This window comes from Oreochromis aureus, linkage group 10, assembly GCF_013358895.1.
Source record: "Oreochromis aureus strain Israel breed Guangdong linkage group 10, ZZ_aureus, whole genome shotgun sequence".
Classification (NCBI taxonomy): domain Eukaryota; kingdom Metazoa; phylum Chordata; class Actinopteri; order Cichliformes; family Cichlidae; genus Oreochromis; species Oreochromis aureus.
This window is the reverse complement of record NC_052951.1, coordinates 1,621,562-1,646,051: the sequence shown is the minus strand read 5'-3', so window position 1 is coordinate 1,646,051 and position 24,490 is coordinate 1,621,562. Positions and strand designations below refer to the sequence as shown.

The 24,490-nt window shown below is 42.2% G+C and overlaps 2 protein-coding genes across 10 annotated transcripts in view; both read left to right on the top strand.

Moving 5' to 3' along the window:
- Positions 1-4,110, top strand: part of atp2a3 (ATPase sarcoplasmic/endoplasmic reticulum Ca2+ transporting 3) — a 43,196-nt gene extending 39,086 nt beyond the window's left edge. For all 4 annotated transcript variants that reach the window (XM_031748093.2, XM_031748092.2, XM_039618105.1 and 1 more), the window contains one exon: positions 96-4,110. Coding sequence is in view for 3 of the 4 variants with exons in the window: in XM_031748092.2 (XP_031603952.1) it covers positions 96-139 (44 nt within the window). In the remaining variant the exon portion in view is untranslated. The remainder of the gene's footprint in view (positions 1-95) is intronic.
- A 6,287-nt stretch (positions 4,111-10,397) lies between these two features.
- camkk1a (calcium/calmodulin-dependent protein kinase kinase 1, alpha a) overlaps positions 10,398-24,490 on the top strand; it is a 55,030-nt gene continuing 40,937 nt past the window's right edge. The window contains exon 1 of one of the 6 annotated variants that reach the window (XM_039618245.1): positions 10,398-10,518. The gene's annotated coding sequence lies outside the window, so the exon portion shown is untranslated. Of the gene's footprint in view, positions 10,519-11,697; positions 11,803-11,983; positions 12,755-14,373; positions 14,393-21,943; positions 21,962-24,490 lie in introns of those variants that run through there. The other 5 variants (XM_039618246.1, XM_031748075.2, XM_031748076.2 and 2 more) reach the window with 5 other exon arrangements.

Below are 24,490 nucleotides of genomic sequence, written 5' to 3'. Positions count from 1 at the left end.
TCTTTGTGCTGCTTTTTTCCGTCTCCATTCGAACCTGCCTGCTGGCCGATGGTTACGTGTTCTAAGCCTGTGGGTTTTGTTTTGTGTTTTGGCAGGTGATGAGGAGAAGAAGTATCGGAGGAGATGGCAGCTGAACTAAGACCTCTCCCTCAACACACTCACACAGTTAGACACACAGCTACCCTCTTCCCATTTTTGAGCTAGGAAACGTTTCTCTCCCCTGCCCTCGTTCCCCACTTCTGCATGTCCAACAAACCACCACTAGAAATGAGCGGGGCTTGCATGAGAATGAGTGTGTGAGAAAGCGAGAGCGCTTGTGCTCCTGCATGCATGGCTTTGTGTGAGTGTATGAGCAGGTCAACGCTGCGTGTGTGTGTGTGTGTGTGTGTGTGTGTGTGTGTGGGAGGACACAGACGGATGCAGACCTGTCTTTATAGTTGCAAGAGCAAGAAACAACTGCAGAAAAGAAAAATACAACTGCCCAGGGCTCTGCTTTTTAAAGGTTTCTGCTCATTTTTTTGTTGTCTGTACAGTACAAACATAGTGGTGGACTTCTGGGGGGAGGGAAGGAGAGGGGAGAACGGGGGAACAGACATTGATAATACTGGGTGGGGTGGGGGTGGGACTTGGGGTTTTAAAATCAACACAGAGACCAAAAGAGAGACTGAGAGGAGAAGAATCTGATGGACACACTGACAAAAAAGCAAAAGCATCAAGGAAAGGATGTGGAAGGTGAAAACAGCCTGGAGGCGCTGTGAGGAGAGAGCCACGGTACCCACGCGTGTCCACAGAAGCATTATTATCAGGAGGTGCTGCCCAGGCTTCTGCCATCACACTACTGGCAGTGAATTCCAGCCAGCTCTGGCCTTATCAGCACAACACGATTGTATCTCTGGCCAGTTTGTCACAGCGCTGCTCCTTCATCACCCTTCTGTCTTTTACGCTCGACTCCTCTCCTTCGGCCTGTCTCTGCTCTCTCTCCGTCTCTTTCTCGCTCTCTGTGTGAGGAGGCAGCTGTGGGCCCGGGGTCGTGACTCTGTCGGGCTCTTCGGTCGGGTTGGGGTGCGGAGGTGTCGCTCCGCCTAAAGGTGTGAATAGCTTTACGCTGCTTGGCTGCTTCCTTTGGCTCTAAATTCGAGGGGCTGAGGTCGGCTCACACACTGGGCAAAGAAACGAAATTTTAAAAAGTCAAACAGCAACCAAACCAGCATATCAGTAGAGTAGTTGTGATCCAGCCCACTTAGCTGGCCCTCTTTAGCTTCACTATAATGTCCTTCTGCTTCTTTGCTGCCACTGGAAAATCTCTGCGAGTCATTTCATGTAAAGGTTAAAGGTGGACGGGAAACTGATGCTTCACGGTTCCTGCATCATGCGGCTTGTCTTCACTCAGCTGTGTCACACCCTGAACCAGCGCTGAGGTGTGTGTGCATTATAGCCTTACTTGAATAAAGTTGTCTAATTTGATGTGATAGGCTTTTTTTTTTAGTCTCAATCGCACAAATGATGTAGTTTAAAGTAAGTTAGAGAAGTAAGTGGCTCGTCTCAGCGTCACGTGGACATTAACAGTGTATATATTAAGCACATTGAACATCCATGCCTTACACGGCCCACTGCACCTCCACATTAAACGTGTGGTCCAGATGAATGTGTTTCTGCCGACCTTTAATGAGCTTTTTACCCATCACTACCACTTTACACTCGCGTGCCCGGACCGTGATTCTCATACTGATCACGTGAAGTCTTAAAGACTCTGAATGTGGCTTTTTTTGTTTTTCTTGTTCTGCTTTGTGCGCTGCTCCCTCAGCTCCTCCTGCTTTCTCAGTGCTATAGCATTTCATTTGGGTATTTTATAATTATTAATAATAATAATGTATTTGACTGAATGAACCCGCAGGGTTTGGATTGTCTTTTAAGTCTTAATTCTGGGTTTTGTGTGGGGCCCTGGTGCTCTGTGGACTGGGTCAGCTGTGTTTTTGGACTCTTATTGCTTCCACATGCTGCAGAGAAGAGAGTGTACACGTTTTTAAAAAAAATCTTTGAATAGGTGGAATAAAAATGGGAATCTGCACACTGTGTCCCTCATACTTTAATTTATTAAAGCAATGATATGTTGTGGCTGTTGTGTGTTTAAAGGTAGAGCTGCAGTGATTGTTTAAAAACACTGAAGCACTACAGCCATTAAAAAACAAACAGCTTAAAGTTTAGCTGAGCTCCCCTTCAAGGCCATCTTCTTGTGTACCTCAGTGCGACAGCCGGTTTCATGTTTCTCCCTGGAGGTGCTCTTCTGACCACTTGTATGTGGTCATATACATGTGGTGATGAGAGGTAATGGTGATCATCTGAAAGAGGACAGTAAACAACCTGAGCTGAGGCTCGTGCCGCCGTTCACCTTAGAAAACTTTTGGCCATCCGAAGTATGAAATTTTCAGCGTGCACACTTTGGGGGAGCTGTCCAAAAACAGCAGCTGGGTAGAAGTCAGTCGAGGTAAACTTCATCCTGGAGCAAGAGGCTCTACAACAGAGCGATCTTCTTTTCTTTTTTGTGTTCGCACCAAACGATTACTATATTCATATTAAAAATGGCTTTTACTTGCAGCACGGGACTTAAGGAAGGGTCCAATGATAGATTTTTTTTTTGGGGGGATGAATTGAACTGGGAATTATCAACACAGTGTGCAGATCTTTTTTTTCCCCCCTTTCTCGTTTTCAGACAGCATTTCAAACCCAGTACTTATTTTCAGTGTGATGCAGAAAATGTACCCTTCAACACAATCGCATCCAGTCTGCAGCTGTTTACTGTAGTGTATGCAGCTGTACTACACACTCGTTTTGTTGCTTGGTGATGGGGTTGTTTTTTTTCTCGCTCCAGGGAATAGCTCGCCAAAGTATAGATGTTTCCAGTTTCGCATGCTCTCTGGGGTCATTCTTGGAATGCACAGTAGGAAATCGACTTAAGTAGACGAGGCAAATTTTAAAAAAATTACACTATAAAGTTTGTTAAAACACCTCACCAGTTTTAATATCTATCTACATATATATTAAAAAATAGGTTTTAAGTGCGGACTAGTCCTTTAACTATAGACCACAAGCTGGATTTTGACTATACTTGACATAAAGCAGCCTTTATGTTAAGGTTGAGCTTTTCATGATTTTTCCGTCACCACCGTGAGAATGTGGCACCTCTTTCCAGACCAGCAGATTCCACATCCCTGTCCCAGATCTCCAAGGCTCTGTAACATGCTGGCACTATAGGTCTGCATAGCCTTGTTATTTACTACTGAATCCTCAACTCTGTACAGACGCTGAGAAAACGATCGCATGGAACCTTGTTACTGTAATAATAACCTATACAGTATATAATATTTAATTCTTTTTGATAACTTGCATCAATGAAAACCTACTTACAACAAGAGACGGACTTACAAGACTTCATGTTTTTCTTTTTCTTTGGAGCACATGGTATCTAAGGACCTCCTTTGTTTTTTGTCTGTTTTTGTTTTTTAATTATTATTTGTTTTGTTTTCTTGTAGAATAGAAAGATTGTTTCTTCATGTTTTCATTTGGTTTTTACACTTGTGGGGTTTTGTGTCTTTTACTGTAGGGAGAAGAATATGATGATATCGTGTTTAGGATAGACGAGATTAACGCTTACGCTAATAAGTGGCAATGACATGGAACATTTCAGTGATAGCTAGCTGGTGTGAGGATACTCAAGAAATTGTGAACGAACAGTGTCTGGTTTACACTGAGCGATAAGCAGTGATGAATCCTGGGATATGAAGTTTCATGAGTGTACATTGAAGGGCTTGGTGGTGATGCAGGCTCTAGAGACCCCTTTCAGATCTGACATTCGGGACGTTGCACAGCTCTTCCAGCATGGTACTCGGAGTCCTCCGCAGTCTATAAAAGGCTAACCTCCTTTACTAACAGTGAAGGAGCGATCAGGTTGAGATGGATAACAGCTGACTAGTGAACCCGCCTCTAGAGCCTGACCTCCACCTCTGAGAAATTAAAAGGATTCTCTGTGTTGCCTTGTTAATATTAATTGTGGACACATAATTTTATAAATGACAAAGACGTGGAAATAAAGATTATTTATCTTGTTATTTATTCAGAGGCTGTGGCTTTTTTGTTTAAATGGATGATTGTCAGTGCGAGACACCCCCCCCCCCCACATAAACCTTTCCTGGAAACTGCAAACACTTGGGACACTCTTCGAAATGTAAATAAAAGCACAAGGCAATAATGAGCAGATGATTGGAATACTATAGCTGTGTCTCACTTCAGGGGCTGCATCCTTCGGTGGGCCCAGCCCACGTAGACCGTGAAGGCCGGAAGTGCGAGGCTGTGAAATTGGACGGTCTAACCTTCAGATTTGCGTCACCGCTGTCTCGGTGGAGTTTAATAAACTCGGCCATCTGCTCCTTGCTATCTAAAATATAACAGGACACTGGAGTAAACTCTCGACCGTCTCACACTTCTGTTTAATCAGTTTTCTGTTTGACGTTTATTCAGCTGTGTGAAAACTAGAACTTTAATCTCAGCCAAACCGATTTACTCAGGAACAAATAAAACACTGAAAAAAGCCAAACAAGAACATTTTTAAGTTATCTAAGTGACTTATATATCATGTTTAACCTGAGTAACCAAAGACCGCGGGGGGGGGGGTTGAAAACAATGTGCCGTGAGTTCGCCGTTCTCGGCGGCTCTAGTGACCCTCGACCTCCCGGTCAGCTATCGAGCTGGTGGGTAACAGATGTCTCCGAAAACGCCGGAGCACTTTTACAAATATGTGAAGTCTTGATAAACCGAGCAGATATTTGAGGTTTTCACAGCTACTTTCTCGCCTGAAAATATGTTAAAAGTTTATTTTGTGACCCAGAGAGAGTAATATTTCAAACTTTTTATCCGCGCTCCTCAGCCATTGCCGCGTTTGAAAAGTATTTTTATATTATTATAAAAATATTATGAATAATAATTTAATTACTAAAGTATTGAAAAGAGTAATATTACAACTAAGTGCTGCCGCCATTGTTGGAAACGAATTGGCTGGGCGGCGCTATGAATTCTGGGATATGTTGGGCCACGAAGGATACGCCCGACCCATCCTTCAAATCTGGGGAAAAGGAGGACGCATTTGGAGCAGTCTTCGAATTGGGACAGCCTTCGTCGCATCGCTGTCACGTAATCAGCCTTCAAATGCGGCCTCTGAATTGAGACACAGCCTATGTTTATTTTCAAAATAGTAAAGACAACATAGTTTGATGCCAACAGGTGCATTTCAGACAAATTAACCACTCGGGCGTGCGGAGAATATCCCAACCACGAGACGACCCCCTATCAGCAAGCACTTGGTGACTGTGGGAGGGGAAAACTCTCTTTTGACAGGAAGAAACCTGCAGCAGAACCAGGATCAGGGAGGGGCGGGGCCATTGGCTGAGGGAGAGGGGACAAAAGACACACTGTGAAAGAGATTAATAACAACTAATGATTAAATGCAGACTGAAGAATCCTTAATCACCCACATTATAACAGGGTGGGTCAACAACTCCCAGGACCACCTCCAAAGGGGATAATCCCACTAGAGTTTAAATACTTGGGACTCTGCCAGTTTTCAGAAACGAAGATCTTGGACGAGGGGAGAAATGTCCTCACAAACCTAAAACAAATCCAGTTGCCTTCACTCCAAGAACTTCAAGAGCACCATGACCTGGATTGTATCTGTACGGTCAAGTCCTCTGAGTTTACAAGCAACTCTTTGCAAGAGTCCCAACGTGATTTATTACAGTTTACTTAACTAGAATTAAAGGTGTCGCAAAATTAAAAGAAAGGGAAATTTCAAAAGGAAACAAAAAGGAAGGGGAACTGGAATTTATTTGTATGAGGTCATTTCTTATCATAATCTAGGAACATAAGGACAATAACAGAATGCTGTTTCAATGACACTGAAAACACAGACGCTGTCAGATGACCCGCTCCGATAAAACAGTGTGTGCCCTTTACATGCTTCACACTGAATGAGCTCTGCCAGCAGGAACGGCTTTCTCTTTGCTGTGAACAGAAAGCTCTTGTTCAATTCAACTCTGCAAAGATACAGATGTAGTGGCCAGTGGAATTAAACTGAATGACAGCTATGAGACCAGCAGGGGGAGATGTTGCATCGCATTCCTGGTGCATCTGTGCTGTTTCCTAAGTGGGCCTGTCAAAATGCTTTATGTAGCTTTTATTCTGCAGCAGCTGGACTGATTGTGTCCTATAACACCAAGAGAGAAAAAGACCCAACAGGAGGAAATTAAGTTTCTCCATCACACTCCAGCCAGCGGGACTTAGAAGGCCATGTTGTTTTTGCACTATCCACTTCTCCAGGAAACCTAATCACATGCACATACACCTGCACACACATGCCAGATATGCTTTCTCAGACCTCCCATGTGAGAATGGCACACATGCATGCACATCCTCTCCAGAGGGGGAAGTTCCTGCAGCGAAGGAGGAATCCCAAGGGCCGCAGAGGAGGATCTCATTAGTATTAGGTTGTTTTTTCCAGCAGGACAGATGCAAGACAGGGAATTCAGCAGAGACACTGTCCCAGCGAGGCAAGTAAACACACAAGCCAAAGATAGGAGTTGGGAAAACTAATGGAAAGAGCTGATAGCAAAAGGTGTTTGAGGAGAATTGCTGCTTTTGCTTAAAGTGAATCCTGCGTGCCAGGATCCTGTTGATTTCATATCAGCAGGAAGAGAATGTCTGAATTGCCGGGGTTTAAGATGTCCTGTGATTGAAGCGAGACCACAGCGCTATTACTCTGAAAACACGCCTCTGGTTTCATTCTACATGTCAGCATGAAAACTGAATAAAATGAATGTCTATGAAAGAAAAAGCCCGGGCTTTGTGCAGGTGAAATAACAGCACCCCTGGGGCTAACCTGCAAAGCATCAGCAGAAAGAAGGCTGAAATTAAATATTATTCTACTGGGATTTTGCTTTTTGTAATGTTCAATGACTGACTCACACACTTTTTTTTTTCTTTTTTGTGTAAAGCTGTTTCTACCAATTATGTCTTTGTGAAAAAGACCATATTTGTTAAAATGCTAAAACTACCGTGCAAGACAAGAAAAACATAAATATATAACATCGCTACGGCTAAACAAGCTCCGACTCAAGCAGGGATCCCTGACCTTTGATAATGATCTGGTCATGCCGCATGCCTTCTTTGAACTCGTTTCATACGGTCAGTCCTGTTATGCACATACAAGGCTGTGCTGCGGCCGATTTGCACCATGACTCATTTGAAAACAAGCAGATGCTGCTCACAGTCCAGCAGGCTCTAAAAAAACACCTCGAGACAGAAATGGCTGGGAAAGACTTGAAATTTGAGGAGCGATTGCGCTGCGAGGGAGGACATTCTGCCCCTTATCCCATGGTGTCAGCCTGTGTTGTGCTGCGAGGCTGAAGCTGTTGCCAAGAAACCAAATTAACTTGCTATGAACTTCCACCATGGCTGTGACAGAGAAGTGAAAAGCTCTCAGAGGCTGTGGCACATGTTCACCACTTACTGCAGCTTTATAACTCAGAAGTGCTCCAATGTGCTGTACGATACAGCCGGCTGTAGTTTGAAGGTCATTTAAGATTCTGCATTGAAAACATAAAGTTGATCAACGTAACAAGAGATTGGAAAATCAAATGAACTGACAATTAATATCTATTTATTTTTAATAGTTCCAGCTTCTCAGGTGTAACAATTTGTGGCTTTTAATTGAAACTATTTTAAAATAATAATAATAATAATTTAATTTAATCATTTATTAACTAACGAATTAATAATTATAATCTTTATTTGTATTTGGCTTTTATTTATATCTTATGTGATAGGATTATTTAGTTCTAATGTACAGCACTTTGTGTCAGCTGTGGTTGTTTTTAAAGTGCTTTATAAATAAAGATGATGATGATGATGATGATGAACACCTCTAACACTGTCTGACTCCATGCATTCATATTACCTGCAGTAAATCCCTCCCATCAATCACTGAACTAACCAATTCATGTATAAAATAGCTAAAAGTTTTGATTTATTCTCATCATACAAAAATGAATTATTAACTACACCTTAAGCTTATGTATTGTAGTGGGATTTTCATATTTATAGTGTGAATTTTATTTAGATTTAGCACTTACTATTTTTTACATGTAAGTAACATTTATTTTTATAGCACTTTTCTAGATGAAGATCACAAAGTGCTTCACAACCACAATCGACCAATAAAAACACAAATATTAAAAGGAAACAGTATCCGCTAGTGGAAAGTGAGCCTGTGCGAATAAAGCTTGAGCTGCTCACAGGTCTCAAACATAGTGCGACACCATCATCACACACTTTCTCCTTTAGTTTTCAGCCAGTGAACAGAGAACAACAGCTGGTTCGATCAGAAGACTTCAATGACCTGCATGTTAGATGTGGGTCTAAGAGTTTGACCAATCAGAGCCCTGAAAGTGATCACCAAGATGTTAAACTGAAGTCTGAACTTCATGGGAACGGATGTGCAAAGAGGACAAAAAAGGTGTCAGATGAGAACACTCAGTAAGTAGCTCCACAGCTGTAATTTGGACCACAAACGCCTTACAGTGACTTCCAGTAGTCTGACTGTGTGGAAACAAGGCCAACATTCGACTGATCCAGGTAATATTTCCTAAATGAACAAAAAGCAGGCTATTAAAATATCTTTATCAAAACTAAGAGCCTGGTCAAATGTATGTGCCGACTGCAAATACAGATTTTGCAAATTCAGGACATGTGACTCTTCCACATGTGAGCTCAGTTAACCCTGGGAATATTGACATTGACACTGGTGAGAGATGGGGATACACCCAGAAAGTCCATCATGAGGACTGTATTCCCAAGGAATGACTCACATCCACCCGGGCCTGCATGTTGTTAATCTACTCTAATCCATCTTCATGCTTGCTGCAGATGTTTAAATCACAATCATTAATCGTGTTTCTCTTCTCGGTGATCCATCGCTGCTGTCACACAACTCGGACACATCCGGTGACGTGTGAAGACAAACACAGAGGTGATGTTTGTACTGTGTGTTCATTTATTAGTAGGTAATTAGCAGAAATAGCTGACTTTATTCGACCCACCATGGAGCTATGCCTGATGGAGTGTCTTCATGAAGAATTTTATTGATGATAATGAAATGAAAGTGTGAAGTTGGCGCCGGCACTTGTTTGAAATCGCACCTCCTGATGCCAAACTACGTCACACAGATTCCTACTGCAGACTGCAGTAAACTAAACATCCATTCATCAGACTGACACGTTTCAGACTGAGCGAGGTGTCTCGACTGAGATAATAAATATTTAAAGTCCTACTCAAACGTGTGTTTGACTTTGTGTTACACCACTTTGATGTCTCGCTTGAATGACGGATGTGCAAAAGTTTCACTTTCTCTTTTAAATACGTGTGTCATCATTCTGGGCTTTTTAAGAAGGAGAAAGGTGTAAATGTTGTTTATTTCATGCTCTCATATGGAACTGTGTCCAAACCAGCTCAGTGAGCTCAGGCACTGTGAGACTCACCACAGCTCTTTTATGATAATGTAAACGAAGGTATGGTTCTTCAAAAACAGATGTTCTTACATTCAGACTCTTTGACTGTGTAATATAGGGTGTACAGCATGCATACGGCATACAGTATGTACAGTATTTGGCATTAGACTTAAAAATATTACACATGCAAGTTTAATTCATAAGCCATCCAAAAATGTTCCTCTTTGCTGTGGAGCGTTTGATTTTACCAACAGCAAATGTGTGTCAGGTTTACGATGAAGTCCTCCTGGTTAAAGTTCACCAAGCACTGTAGCCACATGCACAGTCTGCATCACTACTACAAAGAAAGAAAGAAAGATTATTTAGAATTGTTAACGTGATGTATTTTTTAATTGTGTTTTCCCCGGTCTGTGTCATGGATCTGGGTTTTTGCTTGAGTTTTGCATTTGTGTAAGTGTTTCAAGGGTTTCAAGTGTATTCTCTTCGTGTAGCAGAGATTTCTTGACTGGTTTCTTTATGATTAGTTTGTCAGAGTAGTTTTGCTACTTATTACAGTCTAGTTTCTGTTTTTGTTTTAACTCCTTGAGTTTCACTTTGTCCTGCTTCCCTGTGTATCTTCTTGTTAAGTCCCTGTCTCTATGTTAGTTTTCTTTTGTTGTGTTACTTCCTGTTTTATTTTGTTAGCAGTCGTCGCCTGTGTCTTGTTCCTTGTTTTACTTCCCCTTTTCTTGCTCTCCTTGATTAGTTTCAGCTGTGTTTAGTTCCACACCTGTTTCCGCTTTCCTTGTCGGCTTCTGTTCTTTGTCATATTGTATTATCTAATCTGTTCATTTGTTTCCTGCTTGTTCCTGTAGTCCTTGTAACTTGTTTAGTTATTTGTTTCTCTTAAAAGTCAGTTAGCTTTAATAAATGACTTAATTTGTCTGCAGTTGGGTCCACACACTTTCACAAACCTGACCAAAAAAAGGTATGTTGTGTTTTAGTGGGGCTGGTTTGTAAATGCTCTAAAAAAGGCTGCCTGTTAGTGTTTCCTTTGGAAGTATAACGACAAAAAGACAAACACGAGCAAAATGGCAAACACAAAACCAGTGCTTTCTGCTGAGCTGAACCCCCTTGTGCATTTCCCTACCAGTATTGCTATTAAATGAAGACTTACGTCAGCTTAAATGTGTCTTAGAGGACATGATGGATCCACTGCAGCAAAAGGCCTGATAGCAATTAGATGGAAGGCTCCACTTTGCCCTGTCAGCAGTGCACATAATTAGATATATTGATTATGGCGTTATGTGTGACTAGGGGGATCACTGGGTGCACATAGGAAGCAACTGCAAAGTGTTTTATTTAATAAACCTTTTCAAAGTCTGTATTACACAGTGATGCTAAGCTTTCTAAACACCTTGGGTCTGAACGGGAAGGTCAGACGGGCTCTGAGTGCTTATGCCATATGCACATTTTATGCCTCATAAGATGCTTCATAACATTTTTACCAAAATATTAGGAATGATTTTATTACTGGACTAATACTTCACTCCTACTATTTTTGACATTACATAACAATTATATGGAGTATCTTATAGGACATAAAATGCACATATGGCATAAGCACTCATAGATTTTACTATTTCTTTTTAATATTTTCCCTATTGGTAGCTGCATTGTACTACATCACACACCATCTCTCTCTTCCTCCACTGGCCACCTGACCTCCTTGAGACCATTAGATGCTATTGCGGTACAGTATTGTTCAAAAGTCCTGAGCCAACTCATTTTTTAATATTTTGCTTCCAAGGAGCCAGACTTGTAAGTTCTTTAATGCTGTCTTGAGCTGTAGTTCTTCAGTTGTTGTTAATGTTGTTTGTTAATCCACTTAACACTGACTTCAGAATTGTACAAAAGGCATAAGACTCAATGGATGAACCAGTGAAAATGCCAACGATCACAGTTAACAGGCACGAATAGTATGTTTGCATAAACAAGATAATTTCTAACAGCTATTAACTGAAAACTTGACATAGTTCACCATTGTGTACAGTGCGTCTTTTTTTTTTTAAAAAAAGAGGAAACTGGACAAGTAGAGGAAAAAAAGGAGAAGTGGCAAGCCTTAAAAACCCTCTATAACAGATGAACAGTGTCTGCAAGCCACGTCCTTACGAAATGGGAAAAACATCCGTTAAAAACCCCGACACAGAGCCTGAAAGATGCATCTAGTCCTCCAGCTGATCACCTGCTGTTCACTGAAGTGGTCTCAGTGGTAGGGTGGCATTTATTTCATAGATTCAGCCAAAGAAATGAGAAGAACTTGAGTGTTTTGGCGACCGGATGCTGGTAACAAAGTGGGGATCAGCAATTAGACTGTTTCACCGAGTGTTTCTCTTATCTCCACTAATTAGTCAGACCTTCCCTGGAATTTTATTTCTGGGGAAACGAAGCAGGATGGCCAGCAGAGGCGCTAATTACACTACTGTAGACACCGTCCAGTATTAAATGGATGGATGATTATGGCAGATCCACATCTGTGGTTATAAACCCGGTAATCTAATCCGGGACACACACGACGCTTTATTCTATAACGCACACCAGGAGTTGTGCTGCTTTATGTGAAGCTGCAGGTCGCACACTGCGACCTGCAGTGACCAGTAGCGCCAGTATCGGAGTTTTCCACGGCCGTCGGCACCGACTGGCCATGCTGCGGGAACAGGGCGGGTCTTAGGACCCGTGCTTTCATTCCTCGTCGAATAACAAAAAGTTAGGGGGGTGCTCGGCGTGCTGTCGACGTGCTACACAGCAGTCAGAGTGTGTCAAAGTGTTTGTGGTCAGCCCCCTTTGCTGCTGCTGCTGCCGCTGTGCTCCCATTGCAGTGGTGCAGCAGCAGTCAGCTGCAGGGCTGTGTGTGTGGCTGTGTGTGTGTGTGCGCGATCTGCCGCTGGGTGTCTTCACTACTCTGTGGCTGCATTGTAAACAAAAAGAGGCTAGTGTAGGCTGGTCCGCCCGTGCTTTCCGGAAACGATGGTGCAAAACACGGGACACACCTCGGGTCAGCAGCCGATCCAGCCTCACACCTAGCGCAGAAGCCCGATGAGGTGCCCGTCTGTGAACAAAAGGCAGCGAAGAGAGTGACTCAAGCAGGCACCGCGCGTCCGAGCGGGACAACCCTCTGGATCCGGGGCTCGAGCACGCACCAGCGCTCTTTTTCTTTTTTGTGGGTAAGACAAACTTTTTTTTCTTCTAAATCCTCGCATTCCCGGTGTGTTCCCGTCTGGTCTCGGGGCAGTCGCCGTACTGTAACACAGGGGGAAGTACGCTGGTGTTGTTGTGCAATGCAGATGGAGCTGCCCGCACGTGCTTTCTGACCGTGTTTTATTGATGTTCAGTGGATCGCTCGCATAAGGAGGCTGGGTCACTCTGCAGTTTGTTGCACTGAATTTTTTGCACCCTGGAGCTGGGAGCTGCACCGAAACGCAACGTGCGTGATGTGCCGCTTATTTGTGTCATGCACCTGGCAGAACATGATGTGGCCTTATACCACACAAGACATTTGTCAAGAATTTAACTGTGCAAACCAGAAAATTAGAGCACCTCTTCCAGGGTCACTGTGGAGGGCCCAGTTTTAGTCCAGTTCCACACTGGCATGTCTCATGTGATCACAGGTATCCCTCTGTGAGCCACAAGCTGTAATTATTTATTGATTAGATAGCCAGCAGAAGATGAATCCTCAAAATGAACACGTGTGAGTTTAAAGTCATCATTTGTGGAATTTAAGGACTAAATTTCACTGTTTGTAGCCTCTCAAATATGAGGATCAAATGTTATAATTCAATTTAGTGCTGGGCGATATGGGAAAAAATATTTATCACAATATGAATTATTTTATATCACGATATACCACCTGACCTGTGGTCATCTGGAAAGTATGCAGTCTGTAAACAGCGAGTGGAGAGGGTGCAGTCTTTGTTTTGAGTTACCGTAAAGCATGTCGCAAATCCGGGTGCACGTAAAGCAGCACCATGTCGCAAAACCACAAGATGGAGTTTCTTTGCGAAAAATATCATTTTTTTATACTTTTAACTTTATGCAAGAGAAAATAGAGCCAGAGCTTATCTTTACATTTTACATGCTGTGGAGCCATTTGTGGGAGCATTTCAAGTTGCTATACATCAATACAACAGTTATAGCCCAAATTTTAATAATATGTATGCATTAAGTCCATAGTAACTACATAAATTGCAAAAAAGTGCAATAAACTACAAAAAAATTGAAAATCGTTATTGTTTTTTTTTTTTAACATATATTTCTAATTAGAGAATTTTAAGAGGCTTATCCCTCAAAACTGTAAATACAAAAAAGTTGCACAAAGTAGTTTCCAACCACGAGAAATTTATTTTGAGTGTCTTCATAGTTTTATTTTTGAGATACACTAATTTTTATATACTGCAGGAAAAATGAAAATAAATATTATAATGCAAATTTGCAAAAACACAGCATGTGCATCAAAATAAACTATTTCCAACAGTGTAATTTGACTTCTAAGCCTCCCAGAAACGACACAGAAAAGCATAAAGTCAAACATGACTTTTAAAAACACCAACATAGGCTTTGAAGGTAAAAAACTACATTTTGCACGAAAATGATGTCACTTCCTGTTTCGGACAGGTAATGGCGGACATGCGATAGTTCGCGGCTGACTTATATTCCAGTAGGAAGTGTTATGAACAGCTGATCAGATCGGCAAAGCGTGTTTCTGGAATATTATGTTTTTGTTGCTGGAAGTGCTTTTTATGCAATTTTTGCAAAGCTATATGTGGAAGGAAACCGTGACTTAGGACAAGCTAATGGAATAAGATGTAAGTACAACTCCTCCGGTTTCATATGCAAAAAAAATGATTGCGCTACCTTACGTGGTTCCAGTTCTACAGGGATTTAAAAATAGTAACGCAAAACGGAGCGTGCCCGCTCTGACCGGTTGTAAAGGGTTAATGATATATTTTATGTAATAATTTATAAAATTAGGGTTAGAAACATAGAAGACAAATGGCATGATAGACACTTTTCTATCGTCCACACGATATATATCGTCGTATGGCCCAGCACTAATTCAATTTGCTTAAGAAAATGTCATTGAAAGGATAAGCTGACTAAATATGAACTTTGTCCTGCGGTTAATTATATAGTTGCAACAAACGGTGCTCAGCAGGGCACGTTTGCCTGCACAGTGTTGATGAGACAGGACCCCACTGTCTGTTCTTTCTCTGTGCTCGATGAGCAAAGTATCTCATTTTAAGATCATTAAAAGATTTCAGCTATTTACACTTAATATAAATATCGATAGGCACATTATCATCTTCCTTTTTTTTTTGGAAAGTAAAGGTAAGGAGACCACAGAAGTGGATGAAATTAGGCCACTTGTAGTTCAGAGTTAAACTTCTCCCAGTTTTGTCGAGTGTGATTGAAGTAGCGTCCAACTGGAGTGCAGAACACTTTGCATTGACAAATTATGAGGTGGGAAATCTATCTACTCAACCAGAGCTGAGAAACTTTGAGCTACACAGCAATGGACTTTGTAGCTAACAGCTTTAATTTAAATGTAGACGGAGCTTTCTAGACATATTTAGGGTGTCATTTTGACCTGCCTGCACTCGGTGTGACTGTAGTACCAGCTCATAAGGCTTATTTTGAGATCTTATCTCCAACAGCAGGGAGCCACTCGGCTTGCCTGGAGAAGGACTGTTTGCTCTCACGCTTTATGAGACACGCGCCTGAATTTTTGAAGTCGCTTGAAGGATAGCTTCAAGAACGAATGAACAGACTCATTCGGTAGCTCACCTTGGAAAAACAATCAGCGAGCGCCTGAATAACACACAAATAGTTGCAGAGTCGTCTCTGACTTCCTTCTTAACCCGAGCCTAAACAATTAGTCCGGTGAGGCATGGTGTTTACTCAGCACAGAGAAAACCAGTTTCTGTTTGGCTTGGTCGACAGTATGATGACTTGAATCCCCGCAGGGTTAGTAACTAAAGTGACTTCAGCTGAATTGGCTGGAGGCTCTGTTGCAGCAGTGCTGATGTATTGCGAATATGGTTCCCGAGCAGCTCAGCTTCCCTCTTTTGGGCTTATTTAGTGTTTGTTTTTCTATGCAGCCGTATCAGCACTGAATTCCAGGAATGGAAGTTGGAAACAGCATGATGGGCTTTTTAAATGGTTCTCCAGTTTGAACAAAACATGTGCACAGGTGATGGCTGCATTTTGGTGTTTGTCAAGTGATGTGCCCAAAAATGAACCATGCATTGCCAAGAGTTGTTTGTTTACAAGCATATTGCAGATATACTTGGATTAAAACAAGATTTTATTTCATTATTTGCTTTTGCATGGATTACTTCTGTTTTCCCCACTGAAGGAACTGAAGGCGCCGATGGCTTAAACTCCTTTCTTACACGGGCTGTGGAACCATAGTAGAGACACAGCTCAGTGACTAAAAAGGAGGACATGTCAACAGCTCCCAGCTCCTTCAGCCCCTCTGGGAAATTACTTGCATGAGGCTGGGAGGAGAAAGAAATATGTATTATGTGTGTGTGTGTGTGTGTGTGTGTGTGTGTGTGTGTGTTACCATTAGTGTTTTAAATAAATCTTAAAGAGATTTACATGAAGGCCTGAACATTGTTCTGCATCGCTCTGAGACTGTGACAGTGAGCAGCCCTGCGACTGCTTGTAGCTGGTTGGAGATGACAACCACTTGACCCTGCAGCTTGTCATTTTGTATTTTCGATCATTTGTGGTCATTAAGTGTCTGTAGAGCTTCAAGTACCATCGTTTGATCAAATCAAGGCCCTTCTGTTTGTTTGCATGGTGGTGTGTCCACTGCTCACTGTAAGAGAGTCCAGTGATCATCATCAGGTGGAGATGAGCTACACCTCTACATGTTTGTGTGTGTCAGCCATGAAGATTCACAGATTTGGATCCAAATGGAAATCTGTGCCTGACCTTTGACCTAGATTGGTGAGACATTATTCTTGGGATTTGATGCTTTGATATTCAAACAAAGCCTGTATTTAATACATGAAGAAGTTCAGTTACGCACAGCCTTTGTTCTCGGGTTGTTGGTTTTTTTAAGAGACATCAGCCATAATGAGTCATTTTGCAGGAGATTTAGCTGTATAAATACTGTCACAGATAGTGACAGTAGTCTTCCTCACCAGAGATATAAGACAACTCATTACGTGCATCTCAAGTGTGTTTTCCAGTCTGGAGAGTGACGCTCAGGCCTATTTGTATCCGCGCCAAAGAGCGCTTTATTTGATGTCTCGCAGGCTTTCATGTTACAGCTGTGAGAAAAGAGCAGCAGCTGTACTCGCTGTAGTGATTCTGCCTCCTTTGTAGAAGCTCTCGGTGTATTGTTGCAGAGTTTCACTCTGTCAGAATGACTCTAGCGGCGTAGGATGAATAGATGCATGAAGTAATTGTAACAGGTGAGCTCGCCAACATGGCTGAGATGACAGAGTTAAAGCAGGTTAAGAGGACTCTGTGTCCCACTCTGTTTTATGTATTGTTTCCTGTTCCTGTTGATGGCGCTTTCTGGATATTGGTCACTTATCAGCACGGTACAAAGGAGGCCGTGGTTTGTATCCTGTCTGATTCATATATTGAAGATTCAACTTACAAGTCTGAACAATGAAGCCAACATGGAAGCACTAATAACTGCAGTTCCTCCACAAAAAGTAAGTCAATACCCTCAGACTCCATGTTTAGGCTAAACTAGCAATGAAAAACATCTTTACTTTTACTAACTAGTGCATGCTACAGTATTGTTTGGATTGGTCAAATTGAAATATTCAATCATATTGAAAAACAAATCTTTACATATGCATCTTTATATGCTGAAAAGAAAGAGTAATTCTAGCCCACTGCTTGGTAGTTGCTGGGTTTGTAGTTTGTCACACAATCTAATTAGATGTTGTTGTCCTGAAATAAAAAATGAGGAATCTCCATATTTAGGATAAGTGCTCAAAATCGATGAATGATGACATCAAGTACAAACTTTCAGGCAGCCTAAGGTACATTCTTCAAGTTGGGTTGCTCAAATCCTGATGGTCTGCACAGAGTCAGTCAGAGAACCAAACACACAGCTAACACTGAATAAAAGGGTTGGTGATAAATCACAGATGTGGAACTGCTGAGAATTCAGTGGATAATGTCACAGTGGCTGTGTCGATCTTATATGATCATAAGAGTTTTTTTAACATTGAACCAGCCCTTTAGTTAGCAACTACTACTAACTCAGCAGAGAAAGTAACCCTTCCCACTCTTCTTTAATGGGATCACGATGATCGTGTTTCCTTGAATACTCTTGGGAAAATGAGCAGCCAGGGCACAGAGTCAGGAGCTAGTATATAGTACTGGCAGAGGTGTTTGTCCACACATTTTACTTTGTCTCATAGCCACAGTTTGCGCACAAAGCCAGTGGATAGGTTGGTGGTCAGAAGGACTTTAGCCACTCAGTGTCTTTACATTATATTTGACACTTTCTGGCTGTGTTAGAGGACGCTTGTATGTTCAGACAAGCAGAAACAAGCTGAATTATGCACCTGATGCAATGCCAGCCAAGTTACTGCCTATCTGATCACCTGCAGCACCACTTATCTGCCGTTTATGGTGAGGCAACAGCACGAGTGTGTATCCTGAAATGATGTAGATCAGGGGTCCCCAATCCCAGTCCACGAGGGCCGGTGTCCCTGCAGGTTTTAGATGTGTCCTTGATCCATCACAGCTGATTTAAATGGATAAATTACCTTCTCAACATGTCTTGAAGTTCTCCAGAGGCCTGGTAACGAACTAATCATGTGATTCAGGGGTGTTGACCCAGGGTGAGATCTAAAACCTGCAGGGACACCGGCCCTCGTGGACTGGGATTGGGGACCCCTGATGTAGATGTATGACTCAAGAAATGCTAGTGCTGGCAGGTGAATGCAGATGTTGATTAAACCCGTCAGCGAAGACGTTCACTTAAACAGCTGTGTCGGTGGCCACCACCTTTCCATTGCTACCATAACATTGAAGTTGACCTTTCACCTTTGAACCTTTGCTTTATCCTCCAAATGACATTTTAAATGTCAGCCAACCTAACAGAAAGATAATTGTGAAAATTTAGGTGCCAGTAACAAGTTGTTTATTTTACTTTTTAGAGGCGAGAGGTGTAGAAAGTGAATCCTCATTAGTTCATTCTGCGCCTGGCACGCAGCTATATCTGCATATTGGCCTTTATCATTCAAAGCACGACCAGTGAGGACTCTGGGGGTCCTCAGATCTCTCAGTTAACCTCATCCAAGTGCTAGCCTGCACTCCACCCCACTTGCACCTCTCGCTCATTCTCATTAGTCTGTGTATGAGAGAGACCGGCACGTCTTAAGAAGGGCAAAATTTAAGTATTGATTAGTATGTTTCTGTGGCTTTCCTGAAGCTTTGTCTTGGTTACCACATTATGATTTCAACGAAATCCATACAGTTCGATATAGTAGTACTCTTAGAAAGACACGCGGTCGTCAGACTGACAGTAAGACAGCAATGCAATAAATTTGTTTCCTAGAAAAATAACACAAGTAGCTCTTAAATCCCTGTAAATTGTGTCTGTATTCATGTCCTGCTAACTTCAGATGTCGTTCTCTCACACGGTCCCAGGGCCGGGGAGCTAACTGAAATAAATGTGTGGTTGAGTGTGTGCCTGCCCTCTGGAGAGGCTGATCTATGCTGAAAACTCCCCTGCAAACCCCGACATCGGCTTTCCCTCTGCAGCACTTGTCACAGCGAACACCTTTGGGTTTAGCCCTACCTGCTCTGAGCGCTCGCCACCTGTTCCATATTTTTAGCTCACTTCATTTCCTTAAAGAGGGCCTGACAGTGCACAGGGAGATACTCGTTTAAAGTGAAATGGTACAAAGATAAAAATAGTTAATGCATATCTCGAGTTATTTCAAGTGAATGCCCACACACTGGCAGAAGGTTCTGTCACCCAACCTACATGTGGCAGCTATGTGAAACATGTAGTAGTAATGAGACAGGCTTAAACAGATGGCGTTGTCTTTGTTTACATCAACTTTCAATTGATACATGGGTGGACTTGGGACCAGGTATGTTTTGCACTAAACAGGGGGTGTTTGGCATGCTTCAGCTCCTAAATAAATGGATTGGTTCCATGTCGATATAGATGGAAGTGCCTGCTTTGCAGTCCCTGATCATTAGCGATAGCACAGTACGTTAAGATGCAGGGTCCTAATGTGTAGTAACTGTAATCTGATTTTCAATCTTTCAAATTAAGTAATAGTGTAATTTGCACATGCTTCTGGTCATGCTATCACTGTGGCTCGTGGGATAGCAATGTCAGTCAGTCTGTCCACCACACCGGTGAAGACTGGGCTGTATTCATTCCTTTAATTATTCCTGCCTTGCTAAGAATTTGAGGGATTGCTAATCAGCTGTTGCACTGAAATTTGGTTCAGACATTCATATCCACCGTGAGATAAATTGTATACTGTAATTCCCCCTTCCACCAAGATGCAGTACTTGGTTTACAGTTACCGTATTTTTCGGATTATAAGGCGCATTAAGCGAAACAAAACACTCAGATAAGTCAAACTTTACTCATTCTTCTTGCTTCCTCCACTTCTGTACCATTGATTCATTAATGCTGTATTCTATCACAGCTGCTCTATTCCCATGTTGTTGCAGTATGTTAATGACTAACCTCGTATTGTGGATGGATTATCTCAGTTGTTCTCCTGACTGAAGTTTGGTCCGTTTACAGCATCCTGCCATGGGATTGCATTTGTCCCTAACCATCAGGAACCTTCACGTTAACTTTTATCGAGTGGAAAAAAGTTAGCGTTCATCCTCCAGCTTCACTGTGTTTATGCTATGCTAACATAGCTGTGTCGCTAACGATCACGTAGCACATCATTATATACCAGCTAGTCCAACTTCAGTAACCCTACAAACGTCACTGCTGTTTAGTTTCCTGTCTTCATTTATGTTGGAAGTGATAGCAGAGCTGTACGTTTGAATGTTTCAGAAATCTCTCAGTCAGAACATGCTATATCATGTTTAGGTGGAAGCTAGCGAGCTAACTTCCTGCTAACTGCTAACTCTGTTAAATGTAATAAATCCTGTTTTCATGGATGCCTGGATGTTAAACTTAATTGTTACACCTGGTAAAGCAGCAACACTGATCATTTTATTAAAGATGAAAGAATTTAGACAGTTTGTAACTCTCAGTGATGCCGCAGTGTTCGTTTGACTTTGGGACCTGAAGTAATGGAGTTTAGGACCCAGATTACTCCGCGAGGCTCCTGACTATGGCAGCCATAATGCTCCAACAATCCATCAAGCAGTGCAGCTCCGTAGCTTACCAAAGTCATACTAAAACATTTTTGACAGATTTTTGAGCCCCGTGTGCCACATAAGATTGGTTCGAGGTCAGTAAGCACAACCAGAATTCATACATAAGGCACACTGTCGATTTTTGAGAAAATTAAAGGATTTTAAGTGCGCCTTATAGTCCGAAAAATACGGTAATGTATCCCACAGCATGACAACATCAAAATCACAAATTAACACATTACAGAAGAAGTATATAGCTTCCCTGCTTCTGTAAATTATCTGTGCAGACAGCAGTGGAGGTGGGGGCATTGCAGGGGGAGGAATCGATTCCCGTGGCCATCACAGTTGAGATTTCAGCCGAGTTCTAACAAAAGGCAGCTTAAGATCTCCTCTGACAGTATGCTGCTCTTCAACTTCTCTATATGATGCTCTCTACTTTTTCTGCCCTGGTGTTTTTGCTGTACTGCTGTATAAATATAATTCTGCATGAATGATGGAACTGCATGAAAGAGCTGGTAGTCTTTTGATGAAAACCTGGAGGAGGAGCAGCATGTAACCCTGGGCCAGCTGACACCGCCGCTCTTTTTTTTTTCTTTTTTCTTTTTTTTTTTGGAGAGGGAAGCCTATTTTTGTGAGAGTTGCAGAGAATTGACCAACCTCAGCTCCTCTTTCCAGGCTTCTGCATCAAAATTTCTCTTTGTGGCTGGCATAAGGGTGGAGAATAGGAGACTCTTCAATGCTGCTGCTAACGTTACTTACAAAGGAAGAGAAAGGCTTACAGCCCATAGGGTTTCTCACATTTCTCGAGAATAAACTGGCTCCGATATCAGTGGGATGAAGGATGTGGCTGGCACGATGGAATCATCACTGATTGCCATCGGCAAATGTAAATAAGAAAAAGTCTTGTAAAATGTTGTTTTTATGTATATTGCAAGTTCCTTTTTTCCCACTGTGAGGTTTCCTCATTATAGTGGCTCTGTGTGTTTCAGTGGCAGCTGTAACCTGCTGACAGATTCAGTTTATAAAGATATGAAGCTGAAACACTTTAGGTATGTTTGTCCAAAACTACCACTTAAAGCATTCATTGTTGCAGATGATTCTTCTAGGTTTAGAGTTCATACCATACAAGTGTCTCTTTGGTGACGTTTGACTTTAATTTGTCTTTTTTTGTCTTTTTAAATAGTTTGTGTTGTCTGCCAGTGTTCCACAAAGCCTGAAAAATGTTGTAAAGCTGTAAAGAACCTCTTTGGGCGTGCCATGATTAAGTCATCGAGGGGCTAATGGGCTAAACATTTGCTTCCTGTCTGATATCAGCAGCTTGCTCATGGCGATGCCTTGGCAGGCCTCTGTCTGTGACCTTTCCCCACACAAAGAACATAACCACTTGTTTCTGTAAGGATTTTCAGGCCAGCTGGGGTCTTCTTTTTTTTCTTCACACATCAAATCCACATTAAGAAATCTGTTCCAAAGAGATAACAGCTTAACAATTGCCTTTGTTATGATGTTTATAATCCTGTGAAGGCCATATAACCTTGGAAAAATGTATTTTTTCCCCCAGTGATAATTCTCTGAAATGCATTTCACAAAGGAGCTTATTGGCAGAGAAAGCCAAACCTGCTCACAGGATGGAACGACCGTTACTCTCCGTTACATGTCAAGTGTAATGTGCAGCTAATTGCATTTATTAGATCATTATCCATAGTTGGAGGCCATGAACGTTAAGTCATGTTGTCATTGAGATGCCTGTAATCTCCACCCGCTCACACTGTCATGCTCATTAGACCGTAAAGACACACGTGCACGTGAAACCGTATCGGTGCAACCGTGTGCCGTGTAAGGAGAACACCTGTCTTCACTTAATGCGCCGCTGTCTCATCTCAGAACATCAAGCCTGCACAACACCTCTGACAGGCTGCCGCATATGAAATTTACACACCTGACAACCATTCACAGCACAAGCACGATAAGCTTTCTGCCAAACGGGAATGTCAGCATCTACATGTATGCTTTGCTCTAAGGGAACAGGAGCCTGTAGTTGTGGATGAATCAGATTACTGTCATCATTTTAATGCACATTTTTGGCCTTGCTAGCAGCGTGCCCAGACACGGCCGGGCCGACATCATGTAAGTCTACAAAAACATACAGCGAAGAGGTGCGTTTTATTAGCTGAGAATCAAGTCTTTTTTTTGTGTGTGTTTATTGTGTTTGTAGTTTGAGCTTTTGTGTTGTGTTTTCGTAGCCTGTCCAATCAGGTGCGTGTGTCGGTGCATGCGAGTGTCCCTACATTTACAATCAATTCTTAGGAGGAAATCTAAAACTGGTGATGCCCTGAAATTCCCTGACTTTGGTTAAACATGTGGACTAAAAGTTTCCTTTTCTCTTCCCCAGTTAGGTGACGTGTGTGTGTGTGTGTGTGTGTGTGTGTGTGTGTGTGTGTGTGTGTGTGTGTGTGTGTGTGTGTGTGTCTACTATCCTGGTGGGGACCACAACCTGACATTTACTATACTGGTGGGGACTTTTGGGTTGAAAGCAATTTTCACACTCAAAATGTGGTTTTAGTGTCAGGGTTACAATTAGGTTATGGTTAGGTTTAGGGTAAGCGGCTAGGGAAAGCATTATGTCAATGGGATGTCCCCACGAGGATAGCAAACCCACACGTGTGTGTGTGTGTGTGTGTGTGTGTGTGTGTGTGTGTCATTCTCTCTGCAAACTCGATAGCTTAAAAATGTTGAATGATTTCTGTTAAAGCGTTGCAGAGGTGCAGAGTGGGCTCATGTTAACAATCCATTCAAATTTGGTCTCCAAGGTTAACTCAATGATTTATTTGTCAAAAACTGACAAACAGCTTTATAACCCAGAAACTAGGATTCTTTGAGTGCAGTTTGTATCCACCTAATACACGTATTTACACGTTGCATAATACATTTACAAGCTTCCTGAATTTTTTTGGGGAAAACAAAATAAACATGTGAACAGAAACCTTTTTTACTTTCAGACATGCTGCTGCTAGTATCGCTGGACATTGCTAATGCTGTCTAACATTATATTACAGAGTGCATAAACTGATGTTGATAAAAGTAAGTGAATAACGTTGCCGTATATTGTAACTGTTGAGGCATTATCTCATAGTGATACAGATCAGATGATCACTGCCATTCCTGTAACAGCCGACCTGCTGTCAGTATTTGTAGGAAGGGAAGTCCTGTGATAGCAGCCTGGCACTGGGGATTTGGGATAGGTGCCTCCCAAGCTGTAGCAGTTCATGACTTGAATGGTCTGAAGCTGTTTTAGCAGCAGGTGAAGGAGTAAAAGCATATCAGGCAGAGGTGGCAATATACACTTATGAATTTAGGTTATGTCTTGCTCATGTGGTATGCATTATTGTTAGAGATGACGGTAAGCTGCAGCCTCACCAGCCACTGTGCATCAGAGCTGATACAGCAGCATCCCTTCCACCTGACCACAGGGTTCCAGCAGCAATGAGAATGGATAGAGATCACTGGGAAATTGTGGCTCTTTGGGGGATTTAGTGTATTACTCTCAATGGGAAGGATGGATGGCTTCTCATTTTCTGCAG